General features: G+C 43.6%; 1 protein-coding gene across 3 annotated transcripts in view; it reads left to right on the plus strand.

Annotated features, from left to right (window-relative positions):
* Nucleotides 1-23,456, plus strand: part of GRK5 (G protein-coupled receptor kinase 5) — a 171,371-nt gene that overhangs the window by 133,276 nt on the left and 14,639 nt on the right. For 2 of the 3 annotated variants that reach the window (XM_075423829.1, XM_075423830.1), the window contains 8 exons: nucleotides 1,938-2,038; nucleotides 4,985-5,077; nucleotides 8,141-8,204; nucleotides 8,730-8,870; nucleotides 9,981-10,171; nucleotides 14,710-14,747; nucleotides 15,562-15,651; nucleotides 17,194-17,402. In XM_075423829.1, the coding sequence (XP_075279944.1) occupies nucleotides 1,938-2,038; nucleotides 4,985-5,077; nucleotides 8,141-8,204; nucleotides 8,730-8,870; nucleotides 9,981-10,171; nucleotides 14,710-14,747; nucleotides 15,562-15,651; nucleotides 17,194-17,402 (927 nt within the window). Of the gene's footprint in view, nucleotides 1-1,937; nucleotides 2,039-4,980; nucleotides 5,078-8,140; nucleotides 8,205-8,729; nucleotides 8,871-9,980; nucleotides 10,172-14,709; nucleotides 14,748-15,561; nucleotides 15,652-17,193; nucleotides 17,403-23,456 lie in introns of all 3 variants that reach the window. The other variant, XM_075423831.1, reaches the window with a different exon arrangement.

Raw genomic sequence — 23,456 nt, forward strand, 5'->3', positions numbered from 1 at the left:
CTATAAAGTGCAGATATTAATTCATATGGTTCCTAGCCAAAATCAGCTGAAATACTGCTAATCATTAGGCTTTGGTTCCTATCTGAATATTCCTTTAAAAGCCTTTTTTTTTTCCCCTTTTTTTTTATTAGTTTCATTGCAGTAGCTGTAGGACGGGAAAACAGGACTTTTGAGGTTTTTTCCTAGTTCTTTCACTGCTTAACTCTTGCCTCTGCTTACTCTCTTGAACTAAAACTAGGACTTGAATTTAGTCGTGGGCATCTACAGTCAGGAATTTCTGTAAGTTTTCTGATTTACTGAGCCTTGTTCTACAGTTCTCAGCTCCTGTCAACCTCGGTGGCCAATCAAGCTGAGAAAATCTGGCTTTGTCTCAGTTTCTTCATCTTTTAGATGATAATGTGGGGCCTCATTTACCTCTGAAGAAACTGTGAGACTTCTTAATTATTAGCAATATGCTCTGTCTGTGATTAAATGTGGATGTTCCCTAGATATCTTTTGCTGAGGAAATGGAGGTATATACGGAGGAGATGAGGAAATATTTCAGTGAGGTCAAAGATCTCCAGCACGTTCTGCAGATCGTCTGTCGAGGTTGAATAGTGAGACTGCATTATGCAGCATGCACAGACAGTTCTGTAAACCATGTTCCTATTTAAAAACATTCAAGTGGAACAAAGTTACTTTTTCATGTCACAACCAGGATCATATTCACATTTCAGCAGTGGGAAGGAAAAGATAAAAGACTTAATTCAGCTTTCACCATGCTGGAGATTTTCTCTGGCTCCACCTCTGCCCCTTCCTCTGTCCGCATTCCCGGTGTTTTTGAACTCTCCCTGCAATGCATTTCAGCGCTTGCCAAGATATCCCCAACTACGGGTGAGCTGATGAGAACATCTGGCCAGGAATGAGTGATGATGCGCTGTGACCCACCCACTCAGCACATCTGGTGGTCATGGCCGAGGATGGGGAACCTTACCAAGTGTTAAGGCTTCTGCAAGGAAAGAGGATTTTGTCATCTATGGCTGGATTTACTGAAAATACCCAAATCCGACTGGTTATATAAAGGGGCTTTCACGTCAACAGGAGAAATGTCTATAAATAAGTGTACACAATACACACATGCGTATACACTTTTTTATATAATTACAGCATACTGTCAATGAGTAAGAATGTGGATTGCCTAAAAACTGTCTTTATAAATAACTATTCCCAAAGGTCCTACACTGGTTGACCATCAGGGCATCCTGCAAAAGACCTCCCTTTGGTAAAGGCTTTTTGAGGGGTCTGAATGTACGTTCTCTCTAAAGGGAGGAGAGGATGAAAAGAGTTTATGTGCTTGACTGGCAGAGTTCCTTTTTGAAATGATTATTTTAAAACTGCTGGATTATTTTTGTCCTTCTAATGATGAATTAAGGTGATCAGACATTTTTGTGAGCATCTTTTTATATTATTTATATGTAGATCAATAAATACCAATGCTCTGCTCTTGTTTTTCCTTTGCTGGTAAAAAAAAAAAAAAGACGGCTTTTTCAGACAGCACAATGAATCATCAATGAAGTGAAAACACTGGGCAAATTCTCTTTTGTTTCAGAGAATGGCCCTGTACACAGTTCAGGCCAGCACATTTTTCATGGGATGCAAGGGAGCAGTTCAAAGAATTGGCAAGGAGTGGGTCTTGCATATTCATGAGGCTGGGCAAGGAGGTGAAGGTACAGGAGAAGGCAAAAAAGCGATGTGAGGATAGAGTGGAATGTGGAGCGCGTTACCACGGTATCCTATTTTACTGCTGTTTGACGTAAAGCTCCTTTGCTTTTACACAACCGCTGGAATTGAATGGAAGCCGCTCATGGCATAAATAATGAATGTGTCTTTTACACGTTAAGAGAGAAGAATCTGCACCTCATCACAGAGATAATGTGCCTCTCTCTTCTCTCCCTCAGTCTCCAGCCTGCGTTCCCGAAGTCAGTCAAGATCTTATCCAACAGACAGAGGAGAAACTCGAAAACAGCCCCTGCAAGGAGCTATTCTCTCCTTGTACAAAGTAAGTATAACTCGATACCCAGCGGTCGCAGGGCTGCAGTCAGCAGCTCCTAAGGAATGTGTCAGGTAAAGAGAGACATTTCAGTCTGAACCTGAAGCATGTATCTTCGGCTTACGTCCGTAATCCTAGAGGCGCTGCTGACAAGCAGTGAAGTCATTTCATCTGAACAAAATATAATAAATATTTCCATGCCATTATATACACTGCACACAGGCACTTAGTGTCTCAGGTATTTGACAGAGTGTTCCAGCCAAGTAAACCAGCCGTGCATTTCATGCTGTGTGAAAAGAGCTACAATGATAATGTATCCAAAGAAAACATCTCTGTTTCAAAGTGAATAAAAATTAAGTGGCTATACAGTCCATTTAGACAGAGGAATGTGCAAACTTGCTCCACATGGCTTTTCCAGCAAATCTTCACCAGGAGAATGGGGCTTTTTTAATGCTTTCTGTCTGTCTGTGGCATTTAAACGGACGTGCGTTATTTCATCCTTTGTCTGGGAAGAGCCTTATCAGTTTTTGTAGCGGCGAGGCGCTTTGTACTATTGTGTGCTAAAGCTCCAGGTATGCAATCTGCATTTGCAAACACTGACCCGAGTACCTTCACGCCAGTAGATCATAAACCAATAAAAATATGCAAAGGAGGGATCATCGCAAGCTGTCCCGTGTGGTTTCTGGCTGAGCACGGTTTGTTTTCCCTCGATGATGTAATGGGGATTTGTAAAATTCACTCCGCTGTCATTCATTGTTTTGACTCATTTCATTGACCTTTTCTGTTTTCAGTTATTCTTTGCATTGGTAGGAGATGTGGGTTATTTCTGGCCTTCTCTTATAACATCACCAGTTTCCTTGCATTGGCCTGGTGTCATGTAGAGATGCTCATATAACTCGCACCAGTTGTGTGTGCCAGTCCCAGCGACAAAGGCAGAGCTGTGCTCGACACAAACCCCCCGATGCCTGTTTCCAGTTCTCAAATCGGTTCGAAAGCTGACAGTTCCCTCTCAAATGCACTTTGTTGTTGCCAAAGAGGGGAACTAAAAAGCAAACAAGTGGTGAAAGGCAGCTATTGTTCTTTAAAATACGTGCAGCTTTTAATTAACTGAATGGAATCGGCTAGCATTGGGCACCACTTCATTCAGGCTCGTATTCACCAACAGCCATTCCTTCGTCTCAGCTGAAATGGATAAATGAGCCAGGTTTGAGACCTTGCTAATAAATACGCTGATCATTTCACGTGGACTGAAATTGGGTCAAAAGGAAGTTTTAAAATCTTGCTGTTGGTATTTAGTAAATGTACTGAGTAGTGTTAATTTTGGAAGACTTCACAGTCAGACCAAAAAAGGGAGGCATACGTACAAATACGAAGTCTGCTATCCTGTATGAGCAGAAACGGGGATTAGTTTAGACACATCTTCATAGATAAGATCAGTCTGCGAGAGAAATGAATATATGTCTAACTTCTGCTTTGACCTTTAATATTTTGACTGTCTGCTTCTGTCCCCCTCCAGTTTCCCCTATAATTTTGGCTTTGAGTTTGTACATTTGTTAAAGGTCATTAAGACTTAGTTTTATTTTATTTTGTAAGCTTGAATCCACTTAGGCTCTACTGCATGATCTGTGTCCAATCAAAGCTAATGAAGACAACAACAATTCGACTTCTGAATACTGAATATGTGCAATTACCTGCCTGTTCCAAGTTGACAGTGCAGAATTATTACCAAAAAAAATCCAAACAGCTGAGAAATTCCAAAAACTTATGAATAGTAGCTCATGGACAGGGAGGAACTAAACTGAGGAGACACATTATTCATGGTGAATTGTTTGGTCAGGTCTAGAACTGTCCAGAGTGAGACACAGATTATCCATTCCCAAACCAGAGTAGTCCTTCAGAGAGGATTTCCTCCTCCAGCAGAATCTAGAAATGTGTCTGTATACCCTTAGGTACAGACACAAAAATGTCTGTATACACCAAGAAAGAAATACTCATTTCTTGTGGGCATTTTTCCCCCAAAACTCAGTTTTATCCCCACCAACGCTGCCACCAGAGGTGGATGTGGTAGCCCCAGTAAGCAAGGCAAGAACCCAAACCAGTAGGTCAACAACCCCCTGTTAAACAACGTGACCACCTTCATCTCGGGCAGCTCTCTCGGCTCAGCCCGTCTTTTCTTAGCTCTGAACCCTTCGCCTTCCTTACGGGATGTCTGTCGGTCTCTGGCTGCTTGTTGCCCATCACAAGCAACAAACTTGTTGCTCACATTTGCAGACTGGCCCTTTAATTCCTTTATTCCTTTGATTATGCAAAAGACTTTGCATCCACTGCGTAAGCCCCAAAATCTTTTCTTGATCCGGAAACAAATCTACATCTGTGTTCAGATTTGCTTTCCTCTGCTTTACTCTGCAAAGCATATAGCTGTTAGGAAAAGCCCTTTGACTTTAATCACCGTTATTACTACTTCTGTATAGCAGGAATTGAAATTGATTTTTTTTCTCAAAATAACACCTTCGATGGTCCCTCTTTGACAGAAATGGGCTTCAGCTAGAAATTTTCAATCCAGATGTAAACATCCCTCAAAGTTTAGGAGCTCAATTCCTGAGGGCGTTGGGTTAAGTCAGTCTTAATTTACTAACAGAAGCAAAGGCATTTGTTGTCTAGTGACTAACAGCCTTTGTAAAGTCCATTCAAGCCAGTGGGCGATGCCCTGTTAATTTTCAGCAAGCATAACCAGTACATATTACTGTTTGGCCTGTATAAGGCCTCCTGTTATGAAATGCATCAAACATATTACTTTGTTCCTAGATTGAAACCATGAGTAAAATAAAGTACAAAATAAAATAGGCGTAACATGATTCTACTGTAGAAGTCTGGATTTTCTCCTCTTGCTTTGTTTCTCTTTCGCTCGAAGTTCAGGATTATAAAATACTTATATATCCTTTTCATCTGAGATAGATCTGTCCTGGACCACCTCAGTGGGGAACCATTCCAAGAATACCTAAACAGCATGTACTTCGACAGGTTTCTCCAGTGGAAGTGGTTGGAAAGGTAAGTGCCACAGTTTTTTTTTAAATTAAAAATGAATACAAAAGGTTTATTTTCACTTTCCATGCAAAGCCTTTAGAATGTGGTCGAAATTTGACAGCTGAGACAGTACATGTTTGCTCCCTTTGCCTTCAAGAGAAAGACGGTTTGGCCTTTCTAGAGCATTGCTGTGCTTCATCCAAATGTTTGTTTATGGCCCTCTCTGTGCAACAATTCTCTCCCTCTTTTCACTGCTCTTCTTCAAGAAGGTCCATCAAGAGTCATTCCCCATTTGTCTGAGCTGTACTCCAGTGAAGCTCCCAGAAGGCTTTCTTAATTTTAGCATTTGTTTGTAAGTGTTCATTTCTAGAAGGTTCCAGAAGAGGCAATGGCTTTCACCACAGGAAGAAAAAGCATGGTTATGTTTGCATTAGACTCAATCTAAGCATGAGCTCAGTCTCCAGCTGTGACCATTCAAGCAGCGTGATTGGTTTCTGGGATATGTATAGCGGTCCTTCATCCTCCATGAATGTCCTTACACCCATAAATGCTCTCCTGCCACTCCCTTCTCTCTCAGGGACACTGCACTTCTGAAGGTGACATGCTCTGGTAAGCAGCTTGGGCACCTTGTTTTGCACGGTATGCCCGTGCACGGGAAGTGAATAGGGCAAGACCTACAGCCTATAAAAAACAGGAATCCAAATCTCCTGTGATCTGAGAAACATCTGTGGCCAATTTTGCTGCAGGCCTTGTCACAGTGAGCTACTCATGGCACAGCTTGAAGGACACATTGCACTTTTGGATCACCTACCCTTATGCATCTAGAATGCTAAACGTAAGATACACACCGAGCCTCTGGCTTTTGCATTTGCAAACACTGTGCCCAAGCAAGACTGAAACAAATGCTGCTTGCTAGAGAAGTAAAGAATAAAACAGAAATCTACTCCAAGACACCAGGGGACCAGTTTTGGCTTCTAAAGCTCAAGTGCTTGGCTGTTTAATGGTATTGGGTACATTAGGCACATTAAGTATGATTAAAGCACATTCAGCAACTTCAGTTGTCTTTCTGTTCAGCTGCCCTCTGAATATGGTAACTTTTTCTGTCTGGACCAGTTATTACATTTAGTAAATCACTATAAACAGACAAAAATACAGCATATAGGTCCTCACACCATACTCACTGGCTATCCATTTCTGAGCACACTTAATAACCAGGCAGCCTTAGTGGGTATTAATTTGCAAGGAAAGCAGCCTTTGCCTTCTCCTTGTCGATGAGGGCTGTAGCAGACACACTGCTGGCTAACAGTGACCTTGAGTTGCAAGAAGCCCTAGTTTCCACAAATGGAATTAATTACAGCAGATGAGTTAGGGCCAGACCCATGAGCGGTGTGTGTCAGCACGATGCCTCGGAGATCAAAGGAGCTCTGCCAGTTCCTCTCCCTGGAAAGCTACAAAGCTGCTGCACAAGAGGGAAGGGAAGCGGTGGGCAGAGGGGAGAGACATGCCATGCCAAGACATGCTCCACATGCCATCTTTACTGAATCCAGCATTTACTCTTCCGTTTCAATCAAAAAAACACCAGATGATTCATCTCTAGCCAGGCTATTTCCTATCTCTTTTCACATTTGGGCTAAGGAATTTTCCCAAATGCTTTGAGGATTTGTTTTTTTCCACTCCCCCAACAAACAAACATGACAAGCATTGGATGTGCCTGTCCAGCTTAAGAAGCTGGGAAAACTGTTTTTAGGATTAACAAAGAGATGTCAGCAGCCCGGAGTGATCAGCAGCCTTCTCATAGCCTGCAGGCTCCAACAGGGGAGTTAAACAGCCCATTTATTCCAGGGACATTGCTGAGCATACAGTTATCACTGCTAATGGTTGCTTTTAACCCCAACAGCGTTTGCAGTATCTTCACAGAAGCCTGAAAATAGCCCCTTTTCCTCTTCTAGTTTTGGCCTTCTGCATATTTTTCTTCCCCCTGCTTTTAAAAACAATAATGAACATGAATGAAACAATTCACTTTTAACATTTATTCCTTACTGTCATCAACCTGATCATCACTGTTGTGGGAACAGCCATGTTACCGCGCTCCCTCTGCCGACTGGCTGCCCGCCAGAGGAGAACAGAGCTGGTAGGAATATTCATATCGACGGCTAATAATAATCGCAAAGCTTCGGTGATGGAGCGGTAGACACAAAATTGAATCTTCCTGAATCTAGGGTTCTTCTTCTGTCACTTTACCACACTTCTATGGTAACAAAGTATAAGTTAGATGTAGGGCTGGAGCCCTTCAGGTAGCGCAGAATTTTGTGGGAATCCTGTGAGATCGCATAGTGATTGTGTCTAGCGGTCGTTCGAGAGCACTCTGCCCTCAGAAAGACACCGATTTAACCCCTAATTTGGCCCTTGAAAGGAAGGAGATGCTTTTCCTCCCTTCTCGCCCATGATGCTCTCCTAGGAGGGAGGTACCCCAGGGCTTAGAGCCCAGCTTCCTGCTCTCCCCACCGGCGAACGCGACCTAAACCCACCGCTCCGGTTCCCAGGGTTGCTTCTTTCCTTGTTTCACATCAGTTTCCTGCTTTGTTTAAGGTGAAGAAACCAGAAATATTTTCTGGTGGATTGGATTTTGGGTCTCTTTTTCTGATCTTGAGGACCAAGCAAAGCAATAAAGTGTTAGTCCAGCACTACCCTTAAAAAATTCCTCCATATTAAGAGAATTAATACCTTGTTGGAAGCTCTCAGGCCTCCTCTTTGCTTAACAAAGGCCAGAGTTGTATAATGGAGATTCAGAGCCCTCCTTGGTCCTAAAATGCTAGCAGAAATTATACTGATGACTCACTAATGTGTTGTATTTTATTACAGCTTAATATGTTGGAATTGAAAAGTTCAAGCCATACATAGTATTGAAGTAATGTAATTACATAATTATATATTATATGATATGATATGATTACCTTGAAATAATGTGATTATATAATATTTATCTATCTTGCTTTTCAAATGTATGCTCTGAAATAAATCACAGAGAGTGTATTAAATGCGGTGTGTCTTTTTTATTTGCTTTATTTTTATTTCCTTTTCTTCCAGGCAACCAGTAACAAAAAACACGTTTCGGCAGTACAGGGTACTAGGGAAAGGCGGCTTTGGGGAGGTGAGTAATTCTGAAAGTTTCTGTTGAGAGTGTTTCTTACTTCTCAGGCACTGCAGGTTGCAGGAGCCTGATGCGACAGAGGCGGATTTTCAGTAATTGCTGACGGTTTTACTTCACCTCTCATGACACCGCAATCTCAAAAGAACACTTTTGAGAATTATTTTGTATTCGGCTGTTGCGTTCAGAGTGGAATTAGGGTCCCACCCTTATTTGTGTTTTACTGATGCCTCGAGGTCGCTGCCTAGGCAGCGGAGTCGGAAGGCGAGGACAGGCTTTAGCTGAGCAGATTGCAATCTGCACAGACAAAAGGAGGTGGGATAGGAAGCAGAGGGAGGAAAGTGAAGTAATTAAACCAATACTACGCAGCAGGTTTGGAAACAGTCGTTGGTTCCCCAGCTGCCCCCGCCCATGCCGCCGTCTGTAACCTTAAAAGGACTAAATCAGATCAGATCGTCAGGAGTAAAGTGCAGCCCAGACGTGGCGCTTGCTTCGACTCACCCAGCAATTGTTCTCTTTAATTCGCAGGTCTGCGCTTGCCAAGTCCGAGCGACAGGGAAGATGTACGCCTGCAAAAGATTAGAGAAGAAGAGAATAAAAAAGAGGAAAGGCGAATCCATGGCACTAAATGAAAAGCAGATTTTAGAAAAAGTCAATAGCCAGTTTGTAGTGAGTATTGAACTCCACAGCGCTCAGCTCCCTGCTCACCTGCTGAGCACAGTCTCGTGTTGAATCTGATGTCTCTCCCACCTCCTGCTACTGGAAAGGTGCCAGAGGCTGACTCCCTTGGCTTTGCACCTTCGTCCTTAGTCTCATTTTAGTCCCTGGTCTATGAGAAATGCACCGAACAGGGTACCTGTTTCTGCCACGGGAACATGATGCATTTTACAGCCTTGACTTGCATCAGGGCTGCATCAGGCTGAGCTATTTTTATCCAGCATGATTACCTGAATTCCCAGTGTCTGGGAGAGGGGAGCTTGGAGGAGGCTGAAGGAGATTCAACCCAAGCAGATCGGAAGAGATTGGCTGGTAGGAGCATCCAGCCAGTGACGTGGAGCTGGTCTGCCTGACGCAGGGCTTTCCTGAGTCCTGCCAGCTCTTGTGTCTCTTTAAAAAATTGCCTATGATTTAAAAAAAAAAAAAAAAAAGGTGTTGTTTTCTCAGCATCTGTCGTGTTCTTTATACTTATTTTAGGGAACACTGAATACAACAGATGCAAGACATTTACTTACCTCTGGCAGAAGCAAAGCCAATGGCACATATTTAAGAGTGATGGGTAGCTTTTGGCTTGTCTGATGGTTCCCGGGGCACCCACCAGAGCCTCGAGGGCTGATGCTGGACTTCAGGCCTCAGTGATGGTCCGTTTGACCACTGCAGGACTGGGCTACCCAGGGAACCTACTGCGATGGTGGGGGTTTGACAGCTATCCAGGAAAACAGTGCCGCAGGAGGTGCAGATTCCCTTGGTTATTAAGATTTCTTTTAGGTGGAAAAGCAGGCCTGGAATTAGTATGTTTGTCCAGCCTGCGAAGCTACCTGAGCATTAACCTTAAGGGTTTCTGATGATGAACAGGCTGGATTCAACAAATGAATCTATAAAACCCTAACATCTGATTTTTCTGTACTTTTAAAGTGTATGTTTGCTACTGCAATGAGGCCCATACCAAATTCAATCAACATATTTTTTTCCTTTTCTAGAGAATCTCTTTAATGAAAAGTTAGTGCTTTCTTCTTAGCAGCTAACTGAACTGTCACAACTGAGCTACAAATGTTTTTCTAGGTCAATTTAGCCTATGCCTATGAAACAAAGGATGCACTGTGCTTAGTTCTGACCATCATGAACGGAGGGGACCTGAAGTTTCACATCTACAACATGGGAAACCCCGGCTTTGAGGAGGAAAGAGCGTTGTTTTATGCAGCAGAGATTCTTTGTGGCTTAGAAGACCTACACAGGGAAAATACGGTGTACAGGTAAGCAGTCCCTGCATCCTCCCTGCTCACTGCGGTGCTGTAAAGCTCAGATGTCTCTGTGCTTCGGCTGAAATTTTGCAGAGCCCTGTACAAATGCAGTATGATTCAGTAATCATGGAAGGAAGCAGTCGCTTCGCTAAATACATCCTGTCTAAATTGCACAGGACTAACACAAAGCTCCTCAAACCCTACCTCAGCATGCGCTGGGTGACATCATAGAAAATGATAACATTTCCTTTAAGGGGATTTCGTTAAGGAATCTAGTTTCTACTTGGTATGAAATGGAGATCATTCTAATCAAGCCTCTATCTTAATTAATTAGATTATATTGCATTCAGGGTTGTGGCATGGCAGATGTGGAAAAGCCATCTTTCCTGCCCCAGAAGGAGCGCGATTAGCGCGAGAGGGGGTCTGAGACACAGGGAGTGGATTTACGCTCCAGGACGCGAACTGGTCTGACTGGATGGTGCCGGCGGGTGCCGCGTGCCAGCCGTGGCAGAGGGCACAGCCGTGCGACGGCAGCATCCCAGCCGCCGCGGGTGCAGCCGGCGGGCAGAGCGCTGCCCGGCGCAGGGACAGGCAGCCGGCTGCGGGAAGGACACATCTCCAGTTCTCAGCTTCCAGTCTGGCCCACAGCTCTAACAAGCTCCTTTCCAGGGCACCATAGGGTTTGCTTGCTGGATAAGCAGGGTGACTGCAGACAGAGTTCTTGTGGCTCCACGAGGGTTTATTTTTTTTAATCAGTGACCAATGTAGTTGTAAACAACATTTCATCTTTGTCTTCACATCCCAGCTTGTGAAATCATTATTGCTGGCATTCACAGCAGAAGAGGTCCTGTAAATTGATGAAAGAGCTTCCAAGAACAATGATTAATAGCCAACAATATGTTATTTTTAAAAACTAAGCCACACATTAGATCATTTTATATGCCCATGTGTAACAAGCATTATGCACATCCTTGTATACATAGAAATTACGATATTGGTGTTCCTTGGAGGAGATCCCTAGCAAACTGCCACTCGGTTGCCTCACTGCGACTCAGATCTTGCTAGCTGGCATAAGGAGGGCAGACAGATAACATGCTGCTTCGGTTGGCACTGGCCCAGGAAGGAGATTTTTTTTTCTCAAGGAAAAAAATGGAATTAAGTGTTTAATGTCAACAGAAAAAGCAAATAATGAGCGATGTGTCTGGCTTCCCTTTTCTTTAAAAAACATCCTACCTCATTCAAAAAAGTTGTAGGAGGTATTGTAGTGTTTCTTTAAAAAATACTAGATTACAAGCATACTTTATTGATGAAAATGACTGGTACATTCATAACACAGCTGGTAAAATGCCATACTAATGCCACTTTCTAATAAAACAAATTAGATCCGGCCACCTAAAATAGTACATAGCTCTCAGAGAAATGGCATCCCACCTCCTTAAGCAATTGTTTTCATGTTACTCTTAAAAAAGCTGCTAGTTTACAACTCAGATGGCACTTTCATTGTGGCAATGAATGATATTATATCCTTGTAGGTGACATTTTCTAACAGTATTTTAGGAGCATCTGCAGAGACCCCTAATTTGCAATACCGCAGCGTGTTTTGGGACCCATGAGAAGTTATATATAGGTCAATAAAACATAGCAGCTAAATGCTACCGCTTTCTCAAGGTGAATAATTCATTGCAAAACACTTATGCCTTAGACTTAATTTCATTTTCTATGAACAAAATGCTTCTGAGTAAAACACACCATTGGAAAATACACCCCCATCTCATGGGCCAGTGACGCACGCTGCGGATGTGATCCGAGAGAACAACCAGGCTCAGAGTCAGATTTATCTAACTTAGAATTCCCTTGCTAAACATGGTGCTTACGTTACATTTCTCAACTGCACCATGTCAGTAAAGGTCAACGGGTCAATTGCTCACGGAAAGCAAACATAAAACGCTGCTGGTTCTCCTCGAATTATTTATATAAAAACATATATTAATTTTTATTTATATGTATCTATTATCTATTATCTGTTACATATATAAATTACTTATATATACAACACAGTCGTGCCTGGAAGCTCCAGTCAACATCAAGATCACATTGTCCTCGGCATTACACAAACATACAGTAAAGCCTTGTCCTGCGTGATTAATTGAGATGTTTATGCTGTCCTGTACAGCCAAACAATGGACCATCGCCTTTCTAGCACGGGCGCAGCGCCTGCAGTTTATGTTTCAGTGTATTTAGGCAAGGCTAGTTTACATACGGGAAGCCGTACCATTGGGAAGTACGCTTGCATGTAACTCTGTCCACCGGGGAGTTTTATTTCTCCTAGACATTTGAGTACCAGGATCACGTTCCTCCTTGGCTCTTGGAAGTGTTGGCCATGCGAAGGAAGCCAACCATCCTTGATCCTGAGGAACCAGAAATCTGAAAGCAGATATGACAACTGATGTCTGCGGGGAAGGAAAGACTGCCCCGATTCCCTGAAATCACAGGGGTCTGTCAGGACTGAGCTGCTGTTCTCAGAGTCCTCGTGGGCTCTCTCATTTTCTCCTTCAAAGACAACATTTCCCAACTTGCAAGCAGGATTCTTGTCATTTGGCCACAGTTACAGCTTTAAGTGGGACTAATAACTGCTGGAGTGGAAGATGAAGTGACTAATGAAGTCTCAGTTCTTCAAGGAAATAGTTCTTAAGGGATTCGGAATAGATTTTTAAAAATAAATAGGCAACAACCTCGACCGTGTTGCTGCAGCTTTGGAAATCTTCTGGTGATAGGCAGGGAAAGCCCGCAGTGGTATGTTAAACAAAATCACAGCTTTTCTTCTGCATTCAGCTGCCCTTCACATATTTCAGTATTGTTTATTTGAAAAGTAGGCTTGGTACCACTGGGCACCCGGTAAAGTTTATCTTGCGAGGTCAAGAGGGTCTGAAGCAAGCAAGAAGAGGAGATTGTTCATAGCGCTCTATGTTCTTGCTTGAAATAATAAATAAAAATGAGACAAGTTTTGAATTTTTAATCTCAGCATTGTCAAAACTATAAAATACCCCTCTCCATTCACAGGAAAGTTCACGACGCTGAAGCGGTACGGCTTGAAACACAGGGCGGGCTCCTGCACAGGCTCTGTGCAGTGCACTGGTCTCCTGGTGCGAGGCTTTCTCTCGTGGGCCCCCCTCTCTTTGCTCTTTGAAAAGAAACGCGTCTTGCTGGGAAGCTAACAGAATCAAGCTGGGTCACAAATGCGAGGAAGCCTTAAAAACAGACGAGGCCAAGCACTTCTTGGATTTGCACCAGGCTGAAGGCTGTGTTTCAGTAGGAGTCAATCAGATAAAAGTCAGGGCATGACGCTGTGAATTGCAGCGATACGTTTTTCCCTGCTTCCCCCGGCCGCCCTGGTGCCTTACTCAGGCTCCTGAGCCAGCGCAGCCTTCTCCCGTCGCACGGCCCTCCTGGGACATCCCTGCCCAGCACGTCCCCATCTTCCCGACACCTCCAGGCCCCATCATCCGGGCTGGCTTCATTCCCGCTCTGCGCCAGCGGCAGGCTGTGCCCTCATCCCTGCTCCGCGGCAGAGGGAGGATGGGAAGGAGCCCGCCCAGCTCCCGCCCGACAGCAGCCCACCGTGTCCAGGAACGGCGGCGGGGGCTGCAGAGGTGTGCTCGGCTCCGCACGCGGGGAAAACAGCCTGGGTCAAGCGAGGGGGCTTGAGCGCGGCTGGCCTGGGCAGCGACTAGAAGCGGCAGCTGGTGGAGCGGGTTTGGTGCAGGCAAACCTTTCAGAAGAATGACCTGCCAAGGCTCTGCTGAATGTGTGAAAACTGAGATTTTTTTTTTTTTTCCCCAGAAGTTTATAACTTGGCCAGATTTCGGAGAGTTTTTTTTTCCACAGGAGCAGTAGAAGGCACATCTTTGACATCAGAGTGACCACCTTGCCAATTTTCATGGCATTGCTCCAAACCACATACGCACTAGAGTTTCACAAATGTTTGTAAGAAGAATTTTAATCTGGGCACAGCATTCCCCCCTCTTCCCCTCGTTTTCCAAACTTGCTGAAATTATTACACATGTGTGCAAGTGCATGTACACACATTCGCATATTTGGTCTGAGTCCGATGCCAGGCATGGAAACTTTGAGCCCAACAGATTGCTATTTCCATTTTCATATGCAAATGAAGTACTTCAAAATTTCAAATATTTTTATTTTTAACAAAATATTTTATAACAGAAAATGTGACAGAAATTTAACAACATACAGGACTAGAGGGCTTGGTTTACAGGGCTTGCAGGGCTAGATGGATGAGTCCGTTACAGAGTGGATTAGGACCTAAAAGCTTGGCTTAGTGAAAAAATGCAACTCCAGCTTAGAAAAAGACATATGGTTTCAGTCTATCTGTGAAGTGAGTTGTAGAAAGTTGTACTGGTTCCATGAGTTCCTTGCTGTTTGAGTTGACACTCAATTGGTTTATTACGAGTAATAAATGCACTCACACTCTGTCGTATGGTTATGTTATCAAAACCAGCTTTACAGAAATAACGCCTGTCTTTCATTTTCAGAGATTTGAAGCCAGAAAATATCCTGCTAGATGATTATGGTAAGTCTCAGTGGTTTACACACATGCTTTCACAGTAAAGTAGATTAAGTTAGTTTTAGGATATATGTTGCACAAAGACAAATAATGCTCTGAAGTGACTAAGAGGCTCAGCGTACAATAATACTCCTGTCTTGGGGTGGGCGAAGTGCTGGAGCTCGCCGCACGGGTGGAGTGAAGCAGCCATGCTGCTCAGCAGGGTTTGTTCTCGAGAGCACAGTTTTGCTGCGGATGTCGGCCTTTTTATCCCTGTTTTTTTCCATGCTTGTTGTTGCAAGGCTGACACAACACAAAGGAAGTTGGGATTTCTAAATCTCTGCTCCCCACCCCATTTTCCAAAGTACTTTCATCCTTTGCTGCGCCAACTCCCATTTTATGCAAACCCAGGTATCCGTTTGTTGCTGAAGGCAGCAATAATCAAATCCCACGCTGACTTACAGAGCAGATGTAGCCCCTTCAGCCGTCAGAGTTACAGAATTCCATAAGCCCATCCATCCCCTGTCCTCAGTTCAAGATACCTCCCCACCGCGTACTTCTCATTGCCTTTTTTCAGTTGGTTTTACAATATCTAACACAATCTAGTCCGTAGCCTCACTGTTAAAATTAATTCCACTGCATTGTGATGCCCTTAATAATTCCTCTTTTCCTTATCAATGAAACGACTGCAATTCAGCAATTCAGAACACTTTTTTCTTAAAATGTCTGAACAGTAAATTGTAAGAGTATTGGTAGCAATGGCAACAGTTGTGGTTTTGGACTAATTTGGGTCACCTTACTGTATCTGCTTTGTGTTGTTTTGTTTCTTTTTTCCTTCCAGGCCATATTAGAATATCTGATTTGGGTCTAGCTGTTAAAATCCCTGAGGGTGAATCAATCCGTGGAAGAGTAGGAACAGTAGGGTATATGGGTAAGTCTTCAGTAGATCATCTTTTTGATACTTTGCTGAGATTACTCGAGTTTCAAAGATCTTTCTGCCACATAAGCTTAAGAAAATGAATAGAAAAAGACTTGCATTCAGCTGGGTCCAGTTCCCTGCAGCAACCCACCAAGAAGTCAGGTTAGTGGAACTAACCAGACTCTTTTCAGTGGTGCCCAGTGATGGGACAAGGGGCAAGGGGCAATAGGAAGCTATACCTGAACATGAGGAAGGACTCCTTCCCTCTGAGGGTGACGGAGCACTGGCACAGGCTGCCCAGGGAGGTTGTGGAGTCTCCTTCTCTGGAGATATTCAAGACCCGCCTGGACGCGGTCCTGTGCAGCCTGCTCTGGGTGACCCTGCTTCAGCAGGGGGTTGGACTAGATCACCCACAGAGGTCCCTTCCAACCCCTACCATTCTGTGATTCTGTGATTCTGTGAAATCAGAAGTGGGTGAAAGGATGGACCACGGCAGCTGTTAATGAGACTCGTCTATAATCTTAAATCAGCAAAGGAAATTAAAAGGGGAGACAACTGGGATTGAAGTGATTTTAGCGTAGATTTATTTTTGGAGGGCTATGTGCTAAAAGAAAAGTTGCTTTCTGGTTGCAATAGTTTAAATGTATTTGTATGTTTATGATAAAATGGGTAAGTGCACACCTATGGTCATCTTGAGTCTTCCCCTATGCGCAGAGGAGGCTGCACAAAAGAAGGGTAGAGCTTTGGGCATTGGTAAAAAACACACTCCCTGATTTTATTAGAACTGTTTTATAAACTCAATGTAATTATTTTCATGCATTCTCTGGGTGGGCATATTTCTTGGAATAAAAATTCCTTATGCTTATTTGACTAAATAGAAGCTGGACGATACGAGCCACTGTTACACCATATGGAGACTTTAATGAAAGCAAGCAAATCAGTTGTCGTTTCTAAATTTTATTACCTCAGTCTAAGTTTGTGCGCACACTACTACCCTGCGCTTGTGAGCACATGTTTGTGTGTGTTTGTCCGCAGTGAGGATGCCTGCAAGACAATGACTATATGCCCAAAGCTCACTGGGTGGTTGCAACATGAAATAAATTGATTTTTTTTTTTCAAAGGGTGGAAAAAACAAGTTATAAGTTGATCCAAAAGACAGAATTTACTTTTGAAGAAATGTCACTGTGGTTTACAGGATGTGTGTTTCTGTGTCATTTCTTCCCTAAATGGAGAAGTCTGGAAGGACTCTTAAGATTGGGCCTCTGCTTAATACTTAGCTTCGACTTCTTTTTGTTTTTTCAATTGGCCTGCCTTGGTAGAGAAGTCAGAAGACAGCACCCACATAGCATGTAGCATGTAGAGAAAAAAACGTGGCACGCAGCATGCTGCATTTTCTGTGATGCCGTCAAGAGATATCAGGGACTATTTTTATATTTTACCCACCATTCTCTGTGCATGTTTATTCAGTCACCAAAATGGAACTTTTAGAAATGTAAGTTTTCTGCCTATGTAAATATCAAGCATTCCCACAAGGCACATCTTTCTCCTCCACAGCTCCAGAAGTGTTGAACAACCAGAGATACACACTCAGCCCTGACTACTGGGGGCTAGGCTGCCTCATTTATGAAATGATTGCTGGGCAATCACCATTTCGTGGAAGGAAAGAGAAGGTGAAGAGGGAAGAAGTGGACAGAAGAGTGCTGGAGACAGAAGAGGTGTACTCCCATAAGTTTTCTGAGGAGGCCAAGTCCATCTGTAAAATGGTAAGGGGCTTGAATGCCCAGTGTGGCAGCTTCATTAGCAAGCTGTAGTTGACACAGTCAGAGCAGTAACACAGTACCGTAGAGGGGCTGCAGAGACAAGGACTCACCAAGCTCATCTGTTGGTGGGATGACTGCATTCTCTGTTTATTCAATTTGTGTTTATTTGGGCTTGCTTCTCCATGAGATTCATCACGGTCATCTTGAGTCCTCGCCAAAGTTTTATGGCCAAGGGAGCGGTATCTATTCTCGTGAGACTTTGAATGTTAGTTTGCAGTCAAGAATGCATTTCTGTCTTTTATAATCTTGTAGAAAAAATAAAAAGGACTTGATGATGCAAGACTCTGATTGTCTCCTGCAAGGAACTGAAAACCCCATGCTTCCATTGTCTTTGGTGAGAGCTGGGGGTAAGCAGGACAAAGATTATGCAATGAAATTATTGTGACACTTAAATGTTGTCCCACCCCATCTCACTAACTTTGTTAGCAGCTTTTCCCCTGGGGTGCCAGGGTATCCAGCTTTTTTTAATACTGTTGAGCTGTCCTTTAAAATGTTTTCTCACTCTTTCAGCTGGGAGTCATTTTCATAGCACAATAGCCATGTCTGACAATGGAAGTCCTCAAACCCTCTGAGAAATCTCAAAGCTCTGTCTGAATTCACCAGTGTCTTGTCGACATCCATCTTTAGAAGGCTGAGTTGTAGTTTGGAAAGGAATAAGGCCTTTTTCATGATGTTGTTTACCAAAGAGTGAAGTCTCCTTTGGAGACAATGACATATCTGTGTATACTGGTAGAGAGAGCATGAAGGGAAAGAAAAGTCAACAAATAGGTAGTGAGAGTTTCACCACTATCTTGTGCAACAGGCAATCAAACAGCAGATCAACAACATTCTGGTTGGCCGGCTTCATGAAAAAACACTGAAGTCTCCTTGCAAAATAATAGTGGTAGCATTGCCAATTATCAAGCCTGGAAGTCATTAACTCACAGTGCACCAGTTCATTGCTGAATCCCCGGGGTAGTCATTAACTGACATCACTCTTGATAGATACTCTAGGCCATTCACTGCCCTTCATCTGCAATTCAGACCCCTCCAGTGAAGATGGCGTGGGAGAATCTAGGACAGCCACAGGCTCTTACAGACCATTTCATGTGCTCAGACAGCCTGCCATCTCTTCTCTAGTAGCATCTCAGCTCCCACTAGGTGAGGAGCAGCGTCTGCTGGAGTGGCACAGAGTTTGTGCGTGTCCTGCTGTTGGCATGAAATGAAAATGTCATGAGGCAAAAATTATATTCTTGTTGCTTGTTCTGTAGTTAGTTGCAGGCATGAGGCATAACAGAATGAAAGTATGCTGTGAAAATAACCAAGCCCATGAGAACTTAAAGCTGAGAAGAATTAAATGTAGCATTGATGGGGTAGTGCTGGAGATGACCTACCACTCCCAGGGCAGTAGGCAGTGGAAGTCGTTATATTCTAGTGGTCAGCTTCATCTTCAGGTCATAGAGCCTATGGTTACAGGGAATCGAGGACCTCGGGAAGCCATCTAGTTCTGTCCCTTGCCTCAGGGAAGCATGAACTACATGTAAATCACTCCTGACAACTTGATCGTTACTGCTTCACTGTCCAATCACGTGGCATGTTTATTTAGGTGATTGGTGCAAACTCTTCATGGTTCCAAAGATAATCCTGTCCTTTTTGAACATTAATGCATTAAAATTACTGTGCCTTAAGGCTGGAAGAGCCTTACTTCTGATATTGAGCATGATCACATTTGTGGTTTTCCATCCAAACATCATTTATTTCATCAAGTGGTATTTTTAAAAATCCATGACTCAAATATATTTCCTCAAATTCTTTTTTGCTCTTTACATTGAAAACCAGAACTTTGTTGCTTTGTATCAGCGTCTTAACAGGGAAACAAAAAGTCATAATTAAGTACACATCATACCTGCAAAATGAAGCATAAAGTTGCAGCACATAAATCTAACTTGAGCCTTCACAAAGATCCAAGACAAAAGGCTTTTCTGTAGTGGACTCTTCAGGGTAGGAGTGAGGAACATGTTTTCCACCGTGTCGCCTAACCTTCTCTTCCAAGCTTACTCCATGAGTTAATAGCATCTCCATGAGGAAATATATTGTCTTTATTCATTTACTCATAGGAGAACCCTTTAGTGTCACCCCATGTCAACCTTGCATTCCTGGATGTTTATGCCCTTTGCATTCTTGCAGGCACATGTCATAGCTGCCATTAATTATCACCCATTCCATATTTCCATGTTTCATTTTGTAAGTAATTTCCCATAAATCAGACCTCATTTTGGACTGAAACAGAGATGAATAATAATTAATTAGGAACAGGGGCAGCTGGCTTTCTGGGAAGCTCCCCAACCCATAGTTCTCATATAACATAACTGCTTCATGGTGTGTTTTTTCTGTGAAAAAATCCAATCTTTCTAGGAAATGCTCCCTATTTGTGTTGTTGCGACTTATACTTCATTGATGTACATGTGTGTTTCCTCTGACAAGTGCAGTCTCGCATCCAAAGATGTGACTTGAAGTGCATTCAAGTCAACAGTATTGGATGGGCCCGTATTGCTGCGCTCTTCTGTCACTCTGTCAGTGTGCTGCTTGTCTAAGTTTCCTGCAGACTGTCTTCCCTGATGCTTTTTATTCCTGGGATCTCTGACTGGAGGGTGCAAAGAAGACAGAGCCAAACTCTTGGTTTGGTGCCCAGGGACAGGACAGGAGGCAATGGGCACAAACTGAAACAGAGGAGGGTCCCTCCGACCATCAGAAAAAACTTTTCCGTGGTGAGGGTAGTCAAATACTGGAACGGATTGCCCAGAGAAGCTGTGGAGTCTTTTGGAGATATCCAAAAACCAACTGGACATGGCCTTCAACATGGTGTGGGTGACTCTGCTTTGAGCAGAGGGATTGGACTAGACAATCTCTGGAGGCACCTTCCAGCCTCAGCTGTTCTGTGATTCTGATCTCCATTGCCTTCCCAAAGTGCCTCCCCAGCCAACTAAAAGATGACGGATTCTTTTTTCCCCAAAAGCAATGTTTTCTCTTCCTTATTCACCACCAGAAACTCCATCATCTTCACAGTGCTACTATTCCAGCCTGCTTTCATCCCTTCTCTCTGCTTTCATCCCTGGAAACCAACTTGTTCACACATTATGACACCTTAAAGTTTACCAGTGCTGCCTGAGAGTAACCACTCTTTCATCTCTCCTAAGAGGCACCTCACACACATCAAGGTGCTCTTCAAATGACTATCACTGCTATTGCTAATAATAATAAATCTTCTGTAGTATGCCTTTGCAGTAAGCTTGTCACCCATGCCTGGGAGGGTTTTGACTCTTCAGCATTTCAGCTGGCCGGATTGGGCTGTGATTTCATAAGCATAAGCAGTGCAATACACAGCCACTTATGTCATTCTGGCATCTTCAGTTCCCACACCACTGTCTTGTCTCATTTAGTAATCTAGAGGTGACCATAGTATTACTTTTCTATTCTCTAAAAATTGTTAAAAATAGTATGTTTACTCCTGTGTCAGGGTTGAAATTTATCTAGGTGATCCCTTAAACTACTTGATCAGCTGGGTCGATGGAAGTGGTTTTACCGTTTCCCTTTTCTCCTTTCATGAGCAGCAAGTTTTAGCATTCTCACCGTACAAAAAGTTTCCCTTACTCCTATAATTTTACGATTAACATCTTAGGACTTGGAGTTATTTATTACATGGTGTGATCTGGATAGGAACTGACTGATCACATGAAGATAAATAAAGCAGTGCTTTGGGGACTGTTGGCTTTTTTTAGCAATCCCCACAACAGTTGCTTCTTTTTATAAAAGAAGCAAAACAAAGTGGTGCAGAAAGTCTCAGACATTGCAGAGTTTGTAGCTCCAGCGGGGATCAAATGAGTGACATGAAAGTCTCAGAGAGTTCTTTATATCAAGAAAAAGATCTTAATGTAACTTCATGGCTGCTACTCAAGAGTCTTCTTTGAAAGTCCTGTTCTAGTCACGCTGGGCCCATAACTCTGTAGACTAAAGCTTGCCATCATCTACACACATCCAGTGTCATCTGGAGCCTTTGTTACTGAACGTAAAGCTCTGCTCCTTGCTATCAACTTCATGCATGGTTGGATGGCCTAAGCCATCTTCAGATCTGAAGCTCTGCAAATTCTCCACAGGCTTTGGCTGTAGAATTACACTTAAATTATGTTTGATTGGGTCATTGCACTGCTGTCCCAGGAGGGCTTGTCATCAGCCTGATGTAGTTGCTTTTGTTCGGCTCTCTATTCATATTAAATGCATCCTTTGAAACTGAATTAAACAAAAGCGTAGAGATGACTCAAAACATACAGCTGTTATCTCCATTTTCTTTCCCTGGTCAGATTCCCAAATGGGATGCATATTTCGGGTTATTATGCAGGTTTACTATTGCAGAAAGCTGCTGGGGCTGCAGGAAATGGTACAAGACTCATTACTCCTTGGAGAAAGGAAGGACTTTCCCTTCTGGAAAATATTCTAGTCCATGCTATCTCTTGATCCACAACAGAAGCCAGGAGAAGTGTCTGGTTTCATCTGTTGCCATCTCTAGAGCTGGCTGCAGCTACAGCTTACCAAATTCCATTAATTTCTTACTTCTTCAGCATCGAGACTCTGCTGGGACTCTCCTCAAGAGGCAGGCAGCTGCTCCCCTTCAGCAGGGCTTTGCAGGAGCATCCTCTCCTTTCTGTGGTCTTACAGTCCCAGCCCATTCCCCGTGGCTTGTTCCCTTTTGTGTCTTTCAGCCTGCAGCGGCCAGCCACCCACAACCAGCTCCAGAGACTTCCTTCTCGCATCTGAGGTTACTGAATGTTCCCTTCTTTATCATGGAGGAGCCCAGGAATCCCCAGACCACCTTTTTCTATCCTCAACCACCCTGTGCTCTGACCACATACTCCAAAAAGCTGCTAACATTTACAGCCTAGCAAGGGTGAATTCCCAGATTAGCTTGGTCTTCTCACTTAGTCCAGAGGCAGGAGAATTACTGGCTGCACAGACCGGAAAGTAACCCCCTTTCTTCCCTTCACAACTGACTTGTAGAGCAGAGACTGCAGAGGTCTCCTTTGTCATCTACAGGCAAGTCCAAATCTACCCCTTCCTACTGCAGCTTGCTCCTCAGCCGCACCATTCCTGAAAGCTTCACAGTATCATTTCCAAAAGTATATCAGAGCCATGAGTAGTAAAAGTGGTCCTTCTGCCTTCAGATTCTTGTTCCCACCTGTCAGGAGAGGCCTCTCAACATGAGAATAGAAGATCAAAAGAACTTTTGTCTTCTCTGCCCAGCCACAACAGAGCAAACCAGATCTTGGCTGGGAATTACAAAGAAATCTTCTTCTGTCAGACAATCCATATGCCTCTTGGGATTTAAAAAACAAAAGAAAACAAAAACCCCACTACAAAAACCCTTACCTCAAGACCATGAGAGCTCAAAGTCTCATGCAAGGATTTGAAAGCAGAACATCCCTCTTTCCTTCTGCTCAGGAAAAGCAAGCTCCAGACAAGTGACCTGAGAAAGATCTTTTCCTGTGAGCTGGATCAATATGGTGCTGTATCACATGAATCTATGCGCTCAGAGGATTGGCAAGGCATAGACATGTTTCTTGAAGTCTTCCTCCATCTACAAACCAGCCAGTCGTGGTGACCAGTCAGACCAGATGTCACCACCAGACAGCAGCAGAAGCAGAGGAAACTGTGAGGAAGAAAGGGTCATTGCTGTCTGGAAGCTGGAAGATGCTGTTGTGGCCAGGACCACTACCTTTTCCTCCATCCCTCCATCCATACAGTCTCCTCTGGCTATTGCTGCTGTGAACGCTGAGGCAGAAAGAGCTGAGCAGAAGACTCTCCCTTTATGTCCCAAACACCCTTCCACCACCTCTTCTGCCTGCTTGGCCTCTGCCGTTGTAGCTTGCTCAGGACTGGCTTGAGGATGGTCTCTGCATACATGGAGCACGCTGACTGCCAAAGCCATTTGCTGTCTCAGGCTGGAAATGACGGCCCTAGGACACA

This window comes from Opisthocomus hoazin, chromosome 6, assembly GCF_030867145.1.
Source record: "Opisthocomus hoazin isolate bOpiHoa1 chromosome 6, bOpiHoa1.hap1, whole genome shotgun sequence".
Taxonomy (NCBI): domain Eukaryota; kingdom Metazoa; phylum Chordata; class Aves; order Opisthocomiformes; family Opisthocomidae; genus Opisthocomus; species Opisthocomus hoazin.